Source organism: Cnephaeus nilssonii, assembly GCF_951640355.1.
Source record: "Cnephaeus nilssonii genome assembly, chromosome: 16".
Lineage (NCBI taxonomy): Eukaryota > Metazoa > Chordata > Mammalia > Chiroptera > Vespertilionidae > Cnephaeus > Cnephaeus nilssonii.
Genome location: NC_137087.1, coordinates 42,517,764 through 42,533,990, shown reverse-complemented (window position 1 = coordinate 42,533,990; position 16,227 = coordinate 42,517,764). Strand labels below are relative to the sequence as shown.

Genomic DNA, 16,227 nt, shown 5'->3' with positions numbered 1-16,227 from the left:
CTCATGGCGAGCGGCTCGGGGGAGGAGGGGGGCCAAGAGGTGCTCCATGCACTTTGTGGTGACCGGTCGTTCATTGGGTCATGAGGGCACCTGCCTCTTTATATATTAGGATGACTTTATAGAGGGGAAAAAATGGAAGTACTGTTAGAGATGAAGATGTTTCTTCTATAATATCCCTGACAGCTTCTGTTCGATGAGACTACTCATCTCATGAGTTGGCCCACTCCCAGACTAGATGGCTCTGATTATAGAAAAGATCCTCTTTATATGTGGATAGAAGGTGTTTTCTTCCCACTTCTTCCCTTGCTTTAGAAAAATAAAGCAGAATAAATCTATACCTTCTTTATAACAATTTTTCAATATGTCTCCCCTTAGAAATCTAGTTTCCAAGCTAAACACTCTCAGCTCATTCAACCATTCTTCAAATAGCCTGGTTTAGAGATTGCTCACTATCCTCTTTGCCTTAGAATTTACTGAGTTTTAGACCCTTATCTCATATGATTAACAGTTCAATTTTCTTACTTAGTTGTAGAAGTCAAGCTTAGTTGTAGAAGTCTGAGAAAAAGTAGAAAATGTGAACATTTTATTATAATTTATCTCATCCACACAGAATAGTAATAGTTTTAAATCTTTGCAATTTTATAATGAAAAATAGTATTCTTATTTAATTTATATTTTTTTAGTATTAGTGAGATTGAATATTTTTATGTCTATTAGTATTGTATTACTTTTATGCATTTTCTATGCCCTTTGCTTATTTTTCTACTGGGGTGTTATCTGTTTTATTAATGATTTGTAACTTTTTTTCTAATATAAGGCAATTTCCCTTTTGCTATCTATCATATGTGTTGAAATATTGTCTCTAATATTTTATTTGCTATTTTCCAGCTATTTCATTTTTAGGGTATTATCTTGACATACAGAAGTATTCCCTTTTATATAGTTAAATCTATTTATCTTTTGCTTTGTGACTTCTTTCATTCTACTTATATTTTTTTATGTATTCATATTTCTGAAATAAGATAAATAGGTATCTTTATTTTCTTCCTAGTTTCTTTGTGGTTTTGTTTTTATCTGTTTCTTTAATGCATTTGGAATTCATTTTGACGTCCCATAAGAAGTAAAGGGCATCAACAGTGATGCTGTCCAAACTGAGAGTATGTGAGGAAGCCTGCTCACTTGTGCAGGGCTTCAGGTGCTGATTCAAAATGCTATTTTTAAAAAGACCCCTTTTTTAAGAGTAAGGGTTAGAATAGAGGCCCCTTACCTGGAATAAAGGGTCCTACTAGTGCAGATACAGCCACATCATCTGCAGCCCCTCTGAAAGCCACTCAGAGCCCTGGGAGGGAAGGGAAGCTGTAGGGACTGGGAACAGTGATTGGCAGGAAAGGTACCTGTGAGGGCAAGACCTCAGAGCTGCTGTGAGGGAACAGGAAGTTAGTATTCTCAAGTAGACTGTAACAGAAGAAATATCTACACTAATAAAAGAGAAAGATGAAAATTGACCATACCTCCGCGACGCCCACCAGCCAATCAAGAGTGAGTATGCAAATTAACCCAACAAAGATGGTGGGTTAATTTGCATATGCAGGCACGGAACGAAGACTGAAGGCTCCGGCCCGAGCAAAGACTGAACTGAAGACTGAAGACTGAAGATGACTGAAGACCGAAGACCTGAAGACTGAAGACTCAAGACGACTAAAGACAACTGAAGACAACTGAAGACTGAAGACTGAAGAGGCTTGGCTTCTCCGCTGTGGCTGGAGTGGAGAAGCCAAGCCTCACTGTGGCTGGAGTGGAGAAGGCTAGCCTCAAGGCTTGGCTTCTCCGCTGCGGCTGGAGCGAAGGCCTGGGTCCCGGGTGCCAGAGGAAAACTGGTGCCGGCAGCCAGGGGAAGGAAGGCCTATCGCATGAATCTTCATGCAACGGGCCTCTACTAGGTATATATGAGACTATCTATTTATAAGAATGCTTATCCTATCTAATAAAGAGGGAATATGCTAGTTGACCCTCATACCATCGCAAAGATGGCGGTGCCCACAGCCAATAAGGAGGGAATATGCTAATTGACTACCCCGTCCTCAAAGATGGTGGCGCCCACAGCCAATAAGGCGGGAATATGCTAATTGACTGTCCCGCCCTCAAAGATGGCAACACCCACAGCCAATAAGGAGGGAATATGTTAATTGACTGCCATGCCCTTAAAGATGGTGGTGCCCACAGCCACAAGATGGTGGCACCCAGTCCCCTCAGCTCCGCCAGGGTGGCAGCAGGCAGCAAGGCCGGGCCTGCTTCCGGAGTCCCCCAGTCCCCTCACCCCCCACCCACCCAGGACTGGCCCGAGGCACAGGCAAGCCTTGGATGTCGGCTGCCCAGCTGATGCTCAAGGCGCAGGCAAGCCTTGAATGGCAGCTGCCTAGCCACCCAGGGCTGGCCCGAGGCGCAGGCAAGCCTCGGATGGCAGCTGCCCAGCCATCCAGGGCCTCCCGAGGCTCAGGTAACCAGGGCCAGCCAAAGCTTGCGCTGCCAGCAGTGGCAGCAGCAGAGATGTGATGGGGCGTCACCTTCCCCTGATCGCCGGGTTGCCTCCCGCCCCTTAGGGCTCCCAGACTGTGAGAGGGGGCAGGCCGGGCTGAGGGACCCTCCCCCCCCCCCCCCCCGCAATGCATGAATTTTCATGCACCGGGCCTCTAGTACATAAATAAGGCTCTAAGTCGGTCTATAGAAAAAAGAAAGAGAAGAAAATATACAAAGAAATGAGCCTTGCAAATCTTTAGTCAATATATGCTTCCTCACTAAAACTTAGAGGAGTCTGGGTTCTTTTAAACCTTGTGCTAGTTTGGGGGTGTTTGTGGCTAAGAAAGAGATGGTAGCTACACAAAATGTCTACAGCATTGTCTAAGTAAATAATTACCTATATATCTAGAAAATATAGTAAGGGCAACGGATGATAGAATTAATCCCCTTAGTTCCTCCTGCTTCAAGAGCTGGAAGCACTCTGTCTATAGGCATCTCTCTGTGACACAGCTTGAGAGAATCAAATGACTAGAACATGCACTTCAAGAAAAGGACAACGTTGTTCCTTTCGGTGCTAAAGAAACTCAAGTTCGTTATGTGTATAAATGCTTCATCTGGTTCAGTTCTGAATCCACCCTGCAAAGTACTACATACATCTCCCTGGTATGTGCTGAGGAGCATCTCACTGGTGTACATGATACAAGAGAAAATGAAATAAAGCATTTCCATTGAAATAGCAAAAATGCTCATTTCACACTAGTCAAAGAAAAGCATACCTTTTAAAAGTTCACATCTTCCTTTTAGATTGAAAAATGTGACCTCCTGACATGGTACTCTAAAAGAGTTTTAAAAGCTTATTTTATTCAAAATAAATTCAGAATGGAATAGTTAGAAAGCTGTCTGATTCCCCTCCACCCTCAGCTGCAAACATACTCCCACTCTTTCTTCTCAATCATGCCTGCACTTTGAATCACCCTGAGGAGTTTTACAAACCCTAATGCCCATGCCTCACCCCAGACCAATTAAACCAAAATCTCTGGGCTTGGACCCAGGCACCAGTATTGTTTAAAGCTCCCCAGGTGATTCAAATATGTGGCCAGGGTGGGAACCCTTGTCCCTCGAGAACAGGCTGGAACAAAAGCCCTGCTGATTTGCATCTTTGATTCCACCCAGATTCTGTTCTTCATTCAGGCACTGGGCCAATTTGCCAAAGGTGTGAACATGCCATGAGCCCCGAAGGAGTTCTTGTGCCTGAGTGTACACCTCTCTGAAGGTTTTCTTCTTGTTTTAACTCCCCGATTAGTGATGTAGTAATATACAGATCACTGGGCAGATTAGAGGATTATAAAATGCTTTTATATTTTACAGTGACCTGACATTTTAAACCAAGATGCTTAGGAATACAGGGTTTTCACTGTTGTTTTCTAAGAATTTTTCATTTGTTTTCGGTTACGGACTAGATTTTCTTCCAGCTCACTCCCAGCAGCTGGGATCTCTCTACATAGCTGTCCATCAAGTCTGTGGTCTCCCCTCCCCACCTCCTCTCACTTGGGGACCTTTGTTGCAGAGATTTCCATTCTGTTCCAGGTGACTTGTATGAAACACTGGTAAATGTGCAATTTGGTGTAAAGCTAACATGTTTCCCAACAGTTGATTCTAAACTGAGGGGCAGGGAGCAGAACATGTAGGCAGTTCTGGTACATTGAAAAGAAGAGGCCCTGGTCTTCGTTCTCCACAGCCTCCAGAGGCTGTGGTTTGGGTGATGGACCAGCGTAAGGCCCAGGGAATGGAAAAGGCCTAACCCACCTCATCCCTATAGCAGGGCTCTGAATTGGTATTTCTTTGGCTGCCAAGCATTGAGAGCCCACAGTAGGATGTGGTTCTTTCCAGACAAGGGGCTGAAGTACCAAACTGTGTACTAACTGCCAGTAGTCACTTAGCAGGCTACCTCTTTCCTGCTTATCTTTGCAAGAATGATTCAGAATGCAACACTCTTTGCAGTTTGACATCTGTGTACCCTGGAACAGAACCTGTACCACTGGAAACGTCTTATTTTTCCCTGTTGAGGGTACACCAGTGCACTTAATATTATAGGGAAGATTGTCAAAATCTGATCAAACTGAGATATTTATCCCTTTGATTTAACATGTTTTAATAGGTATCCAGGGAGCCATGTCTTTATAGTAATGTAACTAATTTGGGGCATGGCTTATGGACTCTATTTCATACTGTTACATATGGGAAAACCTGTCTGTGCACATGTGAGCGCGCATACGCACACACACTCACACTCACCGGCTCTCTTACCTGACTCTTCATCTCACCTGCAGACTATCTGTAAAGGGATGCTCCTGACCTACCCTCACCCCCCTGACTGCCTCTTCCAGCTTCCCACAATTAGGGATGGGGAAACCTGGTCCCTCCACACAGAGGATACAAACCACAAGAGGGTAAATACAGGAGAGTGGGAGTGTAAGGCAGGGAGAGATGCATTCTGACCTGGGAAATCCTCAGGGCGGAGGGCCATCAAGCAGGAACCAGAAGGATGAACCCTATGTCTAGGAAATGTTGGAAGGAAGGCGAGCTTACTAAAAGTTTGGGGGCACAAAAGTTCAAGGGTATGTGGGGGGGTATCACATCATCTCTCATGACTGGAATATAGAATGCTTTGTGGGGTGAAGAGAGAGGCTACAAAAATATATTAGTGCCAGAATTCAGAGGGCCTTGAAATTCAGGCCAAGAAGTTGATTTTCCTTCTGTCTCTCCTTGTATAAGTGTTAATTACAGTGTGTCTGACCACACATTTGCATGTTTTTGTGTTAGTGGGTGAGGGCTACATCTGTTGTAATCACATCTGTACAAGACAAAGAACAGTAGGAATATGAATAATGCCTTTACACACAACTTGTGAATGTCGGTGGCCATGGCATCAAATCTTTGCAATGCAAAGGGAACAGAGCTAACCACATATTCAAGTACTCATGAGTTTTATTGCTGGTTCCACTGTATCCTGTGGTGTGAGTGTAATATGGCTATGACATGGAGCTTTGAGATGTCACAGAATCAAATTTTCTTCCTAAACTGCCGCCAGATGATTCCCTCGTCTGTTGGGAGTTTTTATCAGTATACGTCCAGGTTCCTTAGCTGGGCTCTCATCTTGTCTGCCAAGTGTGCTAAGTTATTTTAAGCCAATCAGAAGCACATGGTAGACTCTCATTATGGCTTGGACAGCTGTTATATAGACTTGATTAGAACACATTAAATCAGGACCCCCAAACCTGACTGCAAATAGGAAAAGCCTATATTCCTAACAACTTGCCTATAAAATCCCCAGCTCTGCTTGCATAAAGGAGTCCCAGTGTTTTCTCTGTTCGGTGATAAGGAAGCTTGATTGATACTCCTCATTGTGTCAATATGCCCTCAAAGAGAAGGATGAAGGACGAATGATCTCATCAGCCTCCCAGTGTCTCAGTGGCCAGGAACTTCATATATGATGTGAGCTTTTGGAGGGGCGAGGGGAACAGGAAGCTTTTATCTTCATTTTTCTCTCTTGTTTGGTCTCCTCTCTCTAACAACAGAGGAGGGGAAAGGAGTGCCTAGTCAGCCACATGAGAACTCCTGGAGAGGTTGCCTGAGTAGAACTACTATCATAGGCAAGAAGGCACTGAACCACATGGTATGAAAATTAAGAAATGAAAACAAATATGTTTAGCAGGCAAAATGACTCCGCACATGGATAAAATAAAGCTGAGAGGGATGCATGCTCAAATGGAGGGCGCCTTGGATAAGGCCCCGTGGAGGAGGCCACATCCATGGGGCCTGGAGGGAAGAGTATGCCTTTTGACAGATGCTACCAGATTCCATGCAGAGCAAAAAGCACAGGGAGAAAAAGTGCAGGACACCCTTGGGAGGAAGTAATCCTCCCCATGACCCCAGAGAGGGTGGTGGACTTCCTACAGCCTATGCTCCAGCGGGGCATGTGGGACCAGGGACACTAGCTGCAGTGGCCGCTCAGAGCAGCCCTCTCAGTGGAGTAGCGATCACTCATGGCTGTTTCAAAAGAACTTCCTCTCTAACCGACCCCAGATGCACAGCCCCTCCCAGAGCAGGAAAGGGGAGCTAGGGCCCTCCTCAAACCGGGCCTGCTCCCTCCGGGCTCTAACCTGCCCCTGACCTGGAGAAGGGCAGGGCAGCTGCGCATACCAGCTTTCTAACTCAGCCAGGAGGCCTCGAGGGGGCAACTCGGCCTGGGGCCTGTAAAACACACAGGTGCGCGCTGGCGAGTGTGAGGGGGCGCCTGGGACTGGGGACCTGAGAGCCTGGCGCAGAGTTGCACAGGCATCGGCCAGCCTCGCACCTGCGCAGACCCCCTCTCCACACACTGCCTGGAATTCCGCACCCCAGGCAGGAGTCTCAGTCCGGCTTGCAAGTTTCCTTCATTTTAGCCCCATTTTCAAGTGGCCCGCCACAAAGTTTTGTTGGGATTTGATTGATCCTGTGGTTTGTTCCTCTGGAGACCAAGCACAGAACTCACCTCCAGGCCTTCCTGGGACTGAGAGAGGTCTGTGGGGACAGGCTGACCCTCTCTGGCTTCCTGGGAGCCCCAGCCCTGACATGCTCTCTGACACCGATGTGTAGAGCAAGAGTGACCTCTAGTGGCCCATGGGGAAGCACAATGGAACCATGTCAGAACTAGGAGGTGTTCGGGTTATGAGGAGCAAAGGGAGCTGATACCCCTGCCAACTGCCCCCCATATACCCACTCAGTCACACACACACTCAGACTCTTATTCATTCTCTTTTCTCTCCCTCTCTCCTAGTCCCTTCCTCTCCTTTCCCTCCCTCCCTCCCTTCCTCTCCCTCATCATTTAACAATCCAGAAGCTGAGACCAGAGAGGACTGATGACATACCTAGGCCTGCACATGTCATGCTCAGAGTGTGCACTAAAACTCCAGTCTCTGGCTTCCATTCCAGAGTCTTTTCTGCTACCCACATATTTATATCCAGTCCTTTTATCACAAATCTATTTTGTGAGTTGGTTGACAGGAGCATGCAGGATGAATAGGACAGAAGCATGGTCTTCCTGTTTAGTAGAGAGACCAACAAGCAGTCAGCAGTCCCAATACTGTGTGATGAGTGCTGAGTCCCAAGAAGTCCTGGGTAAAATAGGAGCACTTTGTAGGGGCACTGACCTAAAGGGCAAATAGGAGTTATCAAGGAAGAGGAAGCTGGAAGCGGGAAGAGAGTTGGAGAAGGTTTTAGGCAGAGGGAACATGTACAAAAACACTGAGGTTGAGAGATTGTGATTGGGGAAATTGCAGCACAGAAGAAAAGGTGGTGGTGGGTGGTGGGGAGCTGGAACGGGTAGGAGCTACAGTGAGCCTCTAAGGGGCTGAAGGAGTATGTAGAAGGCTTGCCTATGGGATCTTGTAATGACTTTGGACAATGTTCTACGATCAGCAGGGAGCCACTGGACAATTAGGTAGGTGAATGTCATGATCAGATTTCTATTTGTGTAAGATCACTCTGAATTTTACATTAAACTCTACCTCAGGCTAGCCGTTTTGCTGTGGGCCACCTGCCTGATAAATGTTCAAACCTGAAGGAATGTTAGAATTCATCCAGTCCATCTTACAGGTTGAGAAACCCACCCTCAGAGAAGGCCAATCACTTTCTCAAAGTGGCTGAGGCAAAACTGACCTCTAAGTCCCTTCACCTCCTACTCAAGGCCCCAAATATGCCAGCCTGAACCAGACACTAGGTCTCTAGGCTGCTCCCAATAATACACAGGCTTCCCTTGCCTGTGCCCCTACGAAAGTCCACCTGGGGCTGGGCCAGAGTCCAGCAAATTACCTTCAAGATGGTCAGAGGGCATTTTCACCAGACTTGCTTCTGAGACCTCAGAATGGTCAAAAGTTCGCTTCAGTGTCCACTGCTAGCAAGAACCATGGGAAGACATGAAAAGCAGAGATTGTAGACAGGTGGTGCAGGAGGGGAAGGAGGGTGACCAGGCCAAGAGGCTCCCTTAGAGACCTGGGGAGCAGAGGACTTGACTCCACATTGAGACACTGAATCCCATTTCAAATAGCATGCAAAATAAAACAACTTTAGGAATTGCAATGTAACTCAGACTTTGTAAAAACAGATGGTGATAAAACCCAGTTGTCCTAATATTTGGATAATTTAAATGGCCTCAACAGCTAGGGATTTAAGAGAAATAGTTCAACATAGACTGGATCACTTAGTGTTTGGTTTAAAAAGTCCTGGGCAGTAAGGAGGCCCCAGAATATGATGAAACTATGATAAGAAAGGTTTGTAAGAAAAGAAACATGATCCTGTTGAGTGCCATCTGGAATTGGAGAACATGAAATAGTAGAAAGGGGTGTCAGGAAGCCTGAAGTCGAGACCTAGCTTAGCTACCTATGAGCTATATGACCTTGTCCAGCGCTTAACCTCTCTGACCTCATCTCAATAGTAAAGTCACAATAATAATAATAGTCCTTGCCCTAAGTACTTCATGGGGCTCTTTAGCAATCACAGGGAAGGGCACACAGGACTATGGTGAAGGGCAGTGCAGTCTCAGCCCTGCCACTCCCTGGCTGTGAGACTTAGGAGAGTTTTAGAACCGGTAGGCTTTTACTTCCTCATCTGTACTATAGGGACGCTAACACCTGCCTCAGTTGGTAGTTGTAAGGACTAAATGCAGCAGTCCAAGTAAATCATGGCGTAGTGCCTTTTACATAGTGCTCAGTAATCAGTGACTTTTATAATTAACTTGATTATATTTACAAATTTGCAAATTGTTCAATGCATACAAATGAAACATTTAGCATGATATAATGTCACTGGATAACAATGAAAATGTTTTTAATGTAAGCAGGAAAAATAGAATGAAGGTGGTAAGCACATAGGCCATCTTTATATGAAGGGACTTTGTAGATAAGGACATAGGAGGACTCAAGGACTCACAAATAAATTCATGTTGGCTTAGCTAAGAGATGGTCCTATAGTATAGATCTTTTTTTAAGGATGAAAAACACTAGCAATGATCCTTGTTTCAGGTTGGGATAAGATCCTTGTTTCAGGTTGAGAATCAGTGATAATTCAGGACTTATCCAGAGCAATTGGTATGTTAATGTAGCAGTTTTTAACTGGTGTGCCACAACACAGTGGTGTGCAGCAAGAAGTTTTAAAACATGCAATTCCTGACTAGTCAGGAACACTAACCCCTTTTCTCTTAGATTGTCAAATAAAAAAATGACAACAGCCAACACAAGAATAGCCATCCAGTGTGCATGAATCAAAATTATACCTAAACTAGAGGCCCAGTGCATGAAATTTGTGCACGGGGGGGGGGGGGGGTGGGGGGCTGACCCTCAGCCCAGACTGCACCCTCTCCAATCTGGGACCCCTTGAGGGATGTCCGACTGCCCATTTAGGCCTGATCCGGATAGGATCGGGCCTAAACGGGCAGTCAGACATTGCTCTCACAATCCAGGACTGCTGGCTTCCAACTGCTTGCCTGCCTGCCTTCCTGATTGCCCCTAACCGCTTCTGCCTGCCAGCCTGATCACCCCCAACCACTCCCCTGCTAGCCAGATTGATGCCTAACCGCTCCCCTGCCAGCCTGATTGCCCCTAACTGCCCTCCCCTGCAGGCCTGGTCACCCCTAACTGCCCTCCCCTGCAGGCCTGGTTCCCCCCAACTGCCCTCCCCTGCAGGCCTGGTCCCCCCTAACTGCCCTTCCCTGCAGGCCCGGTCACCCCCAACTTCCCTCCTCTGCCGGCCTGGTCACCCCTAACTGCCCTCCCCTGCAGGCTTCATTGCCCACAACTGCCCTCCCTTGCAGGCCTGGTCCCTCCCAACTACCCTCCCTTGCTGGCCATCTTATGGTGGCCATCTTGTGTCCACATGGGGGCAGCCATCTTGTGTGTTGGAATGATGGTCAATTTGCATATTACCTTTTATTAGATAGGATTTTTTTGTCAGATCAGCAAAAAATATATTTTTTGGTGTACAGCAAAATTTTATCAGTTTATGTGTGCCATGAGATGAAAAAGGCTAATTAAATCTGTAAAGACACTCAGGGAGCCTCCCTGGAGAAACTGGAGAAACTCAACCCAAGACCAGAAATAATGCAAAAAAAAAAAAAAAAAAACAAACAAAAAAACTCAAAAATCCATTCACTTGTTTAGAAAATATTTTGTCCCTACTCTGTACCATACATCTTGTTTGGCACCAAGAATTTAAGGACAAAAGACACGTTCCCTTTCTGCAGCAAATTCACAGTCCAGTAAGAGAGCAAGTAAATCACTACAGTTCGGTGAGGTACTTACAGGTAAAGTTTGGGTACAAGAGAGCCCAGAGGTGGGGCTCCTAACTCAGGGGTTGGAGAAGGATCCCCAGAGGGAGCAACACCTGAGCAAGCCCTACAACTACCCAAGCAGTTAATCCAATAGAGAGCTCCTTTGCAACAACCCAGAAGCTGAATTGCAAGTCATTTAGTAATTGGGTCATGCTGAGGCAAGGCTGTGGGCCTGTGGAAAGCAGGAGGCTTCCTTGGTAGCGTCAACATTAGAGTCATTGTTCTTTTAGGAACTCCTATTTGAAAAAAAGCACACGATGCCCTCATCCTCCAAAAAATCATATTGGGAATTTTATTACAGTTTTAAATCAACTTGTGTCTTATTAATCCCAACCATTTCTACTGGCATTCACATTTCAGAAATGTATACTATACTTTTAAATGAGTTTGTGTATTTTAATCCCAACAGTATCTGACATTTTCATTTAAGAAATACTATCTCATGTATGAGCAAGACTTACTAGTTTTTCATTGTAAAGCAATCTTTGTTCATGCATATATTGATGAAATCCCTACAATAACAGCCAACTCATCCCCCCTCTCCCCCCCCCCCCCCAATGCACCCAGAGGTCTGTGATCCACAGTGAGTTAGCATTGCAGTGAGGACCCCGGCATGCTCTGAGCCTGGAGAGGGAGCTGGAGCTAGGCTTCAGTGTCCATGTACACTGTTAAGACCTGTCTGGGTTTTTGTTTTGTTTTGTTTGCAACAGAAATACCTCTCCTCACCCTGCCTCCCACACCAGTGACTAGACTGTCTTCACCAAATCCACTCAAATTTGGAGCAAAAGCTCCTGACATATTTGATGAGGTCAACTCCTATCTTCAGACCTCGATGTTCCCACCCCCACACCTTCCAGAGGCAGGCCTGGCTCTCTCTATACAAGAATCTCCTCCCCGCTCATTCACTCCTTAGCCATCCCAACCAGAAGAGGGGGGCCGCACCCTCTGGCCTGTCAGAGCTGGACTGGGCCCAAACTTACTCTTGCGGGGCGGCCTGGAGCTCCACGGGGAGCAATTCACAACACACTTATCTCGGGAATTCACTGCTCCATTGGGCAAGGGTCTGATTCTCTCTCTCTAAACCTGTCTATCATTCACAGCACAGAAGGAACACTAAACAAAGGCCTTTGTATCAAATTTCTAACACTTTATTCTCTTTACTGCTCAGATGATATCACTGCAGTGTTATCACAGTGAAGGTTGGACAAGGCCCAGAAACAGTCATCACTCAGCAATGTTGGTTTTCTGGGGGTAACTCACAGCCTTATTTGCAGCTCATGCCCTGGTTCTGGCCTTTTCTACTGACCCATAAAGCTGAGCTTCATCCTGGTACATGACTGTACAAGTTGCTCCCCAGTCGGGAACAGCTGGGAAGTTGTCTGGATTCTGTACCGCAGGCCAAGAATGGTTGATCTGTTCCCCTTTTCCTTTCTAAGTGCACTATGCATGTGGCCCCCTCTCAGCGTGAAGATGGCTGCTGCACAGGAAGAATAAAGCCAGGCAAGATAGGTGAATTTAATCACAAATGCCTACTTTTGTCACCTTATACTTCATTGTATTGCTAAAAGTGAAAACATCTGCTAAATGTTAGATATGAAAACTCATTCTTAAATTAGAAAAAGGGGAATTGTTAGCTATGTCTCTGCCCTTCTTCAGAACCCTATACAAGTAATATGATGTCAGTTCTCTAAGCTATCAAATTAATGAGAAATTCTAGTTAAATAGAAGATTTCTGAAATCATTTTAAGCCTGTGCATAAGTCCACAGGTCTAACTAAAGTGTTATTATGATTTTTTAAATTATAAGCATGAGCCCTGGCCAGTGTGGCTCAGTTGGTTGAGCATCATCTTGTGCATTGAAAGGTTGCCGGTTCAATTCCTGGTCAGGGCACATATTTCAGGTTCGGTCCCCGGTAGACGTTTCTCTCTCACATTGGTGTTTCTCTCTCTCTACCTCTCTCTCTCTCTCTCTCTCTCTCTCTCTATATATATATATATATATATATATATATATATATATATATGTAATATTTTATTGAGAGACAGACACTTTTCAACTTGTGCATCTCAGAGACTTGTCACTTGTCTAAATCAGCAGTCCCCAACCGGTGGTCCGTGAACCACTGGTGGTCCATGAGGTCTGAAAGGTTGGCGACCGCTGGTCTAAATGATGTGTCTGTGGAACTACTAGACATCCTGTATTCAAATCCTGGCTCCCAGACCTACAAGTTGTATGATCTTGGGCAAGTCACTTAACCACTGTCGGTAGAAAGGAAATAATGACAGTTTGTTTCTCAGAGTGTTGCTGATGTTTGAATGTGTTAATAAAATAAAGCCCCTAGGTGAAAGCCTGGGCCCAGCAAGTGTCAGTAAGTGATAGCTGTGCATGTATCAGACAGGCAGGCAGCAGTCTGGGGCTGCCCAGGCTTCGTGGCGATGGCCCCCTTATAATGCATTATTGAGTTCCGTGCTGTTTCTCTTCTCCACAGGACAGTGCAGCTGAACGGGCAGCCCTTAGTGATGGTGGACGATGGGACCCTCCCAGAGTTGAAGCCCCGCCCCCTACGGGCCGGCCGGACATTGGTCATCCCTCCAGTCACCATGGGCTTTTATGTGGTAAAGAATGTCAACGCTTTGGCCTGCCGCTACCGATAAGCCACCCTCACATTCCTGAAATGCCAGCAGGCCTGCTGGACTGCTTCCCGCCTTCCCGCCCCAATAGTATCCTTATTTTTCAGTCTTCTTAGCAACAAACCAGTCTCTGCTGCCCCATCCTGCTGGAAGTGACATAGACTTGCTCTCTCAAGGTAGCACGAGCTTAGCCTAGGTAGGTCACATCCACCCCAAAGGAAAATGTGGACATCACCTGTACCTTTATAAGGTTGAAGTTATGTGTGTAGAGCTGCATGTATCCTTGTATGTGTACCATGAAACCAAGCTGAAGCACACTCCCAGGACAAATGAAACAGCTGCCCAGGATCCTGGTCACACGGCAGTGTTACTATAGACCTTAGCCTGTGGCTGCTGCCCTCGGAAGAAGATGAGCAAGGAAAAAAGCCTGGTGGGCCTTGAGAGCCCTATCCTCCTCCACAGTCTCAGCACAGAGAGAGCACGCCGTCCCGCCAGCACACTCCTTTTCTCTGTCAGCTCCCTGCTGTTGCACTGGGTTTCCTCTGAGCTCTCTTCCCAGAGGGGAGCAGGTGGGTGAGTCAGCCCTGGCTGATGGGTGAGCTCTTGGTGTCCTTTCCCGGCTGATGTGTGAGTGTGTGCATCTGGGTTTCTGACAGGGGCATCAATCACTGGCTCTTCCTCTGGGAAGCCAGTGCTTCAAAGTAAAATTGCGATCCTGCTCCAGATTTTATAAGAAGGCTCTATTCCTCTGTGAATCCAGAGTCCCCCGGGGTTGGAATGGGAGTCGGGTAACAGTATTCACTGAGTGGAGAGCAATGTATTAGGCACCACGAAAAGCAATCATCATCCGTCATGTGGCTGTGAGGGAGAGTTTCAGTACAGAGAGAAAGTACACCACACCACCACGACACATGTCCACACACACACACACACACACACACACACACACACAGCTCACCACCACCACACATGTCCACACACACAAACACCACACCACCACCACACATGTCCACACACACACACACCACACCACACCACCACCACACATGTCCACACACACACACACCACACCACCACCACACATGTCCACACATACACACACACACACACCACACCACCACCACACATGTTCACACACACACACACACCACACCACCACCACACCACCACACATGTCCACACACACACACACCACACCACCACCACACATGTCCACACATACACACACACCACACCACCACCACACATGTACACACACACACACACCACCACCACACATGTACACACACATACACACCACACCACCACGACACATGTCCACACACACACACACACACACACACAGCTCACCACCACCACACATGTCCACACACACACACACCACACCACCACCACACACGTCCACACACACACACACACACAGCTCACCAACACGACACATGTACACACACACACACACAGCTCACCACCACCACACATGTCCACACACACACACACCACACCACCACCACACATGTCCACACATACACACACACACACCACACATGTCCACACATGTCCACACACACACACACCACACCACCACCACACATGTCCACACATACACACACACACACATACCACACCACCACCACACATGTCCACACACACACACACACACACACACACACACACCACACCACCACCACACATGTCCACACACACACATACCACACCACCACGACACATGTCCACACACACACACACACACACACACACAGCTCACCACCACCACACATGTCCACACACACACACCACACCACCACGACACATGTCCACACACACACACACACACACAGCTCACCACCACCACACATGTCCACACACACACACACCACACCACCACCACACATGTCCACACACACACACATCACCACCACACATGTACACACACACACACCACCAACACACATGTCCACACACACACCACCACCACACATGTCCACACACACACACACCATACCACCACCACACATGTCCACACACACCCACATACACACACACACCACACCACCACCACACATGTACACACACACAAACACACCACCACCAAACATGTACGTACACACACACCACCACCACACATGTACACACACACCACACCACACCACCACCACACATGTACACACACACACACCACACCACCACCACACATGTACATCCTCACACACACGCACACCAAACCACCACCACACATGTACTATATACCCTCACACACACACACACCAAACCACCACCACACATGTACACCCACACACACACACACACACACACACACAACAACAACAACAACAACAACAAATGAACAAAGCAAATGATTAGACTTGCCTCAAATTCTAAAGAATATTTACTAAGGATAAGCCCTAAAATTTAAAAAAGAGGTGTAAACCAAAGGTTCTCGCCGTAAGATACCACTGAATCTAATCTTCCTGCCTCTTCATTAGTAGCTGTGTGCCTCTCAGTGCATTTACTAGGCAGAAATCCAATCTGGTCACTAGGTCCCTCTTGTCCCAGACCAGCTATCTGAGCCATGAACACAGCTTTCGGTTAGCCATTCCGGGGAAGGCGGGATCCAGAGCAGGACTAATGGGGAAACTGGGATGGTCAGTGGGAAGCTCCCAAATGGACAGGAGCAAGTGGAGTGAGTTGAAGTTCATCATGGGGACCTTCTGTCTG

General features: G+C 46.8%; 1 protein-coding gene across 2 annotated transcripts in view; it reads left to right on the top strand.

Annotated features, from left to right (window-relative positions):
• The window catches only part of HPSE2 (heparanase 2 (inactive)), a 538,739-nt gene extending 523,791 nt beyond the window's left edge, over positions 1-14,948 (top strand). For both annotated transcript variants that reach the window (XM_079793868.1, XM_079793867.1), the window contains one exon: positions 13,371-14,948. In XM_079793868.1, coding sequence (XP_079649994.1) covers positions 13,371-13,536 — 166 coding nt within the window. In that variant the 3' untranslated portion in view covers positions 13,537-14,948. The remainder of the gene's footprint in view (positions 1-13,370) is intronic.
• The last annotated feature ends 1,279 nt before the right edge of the window (positions 14,949-16,227 follow it).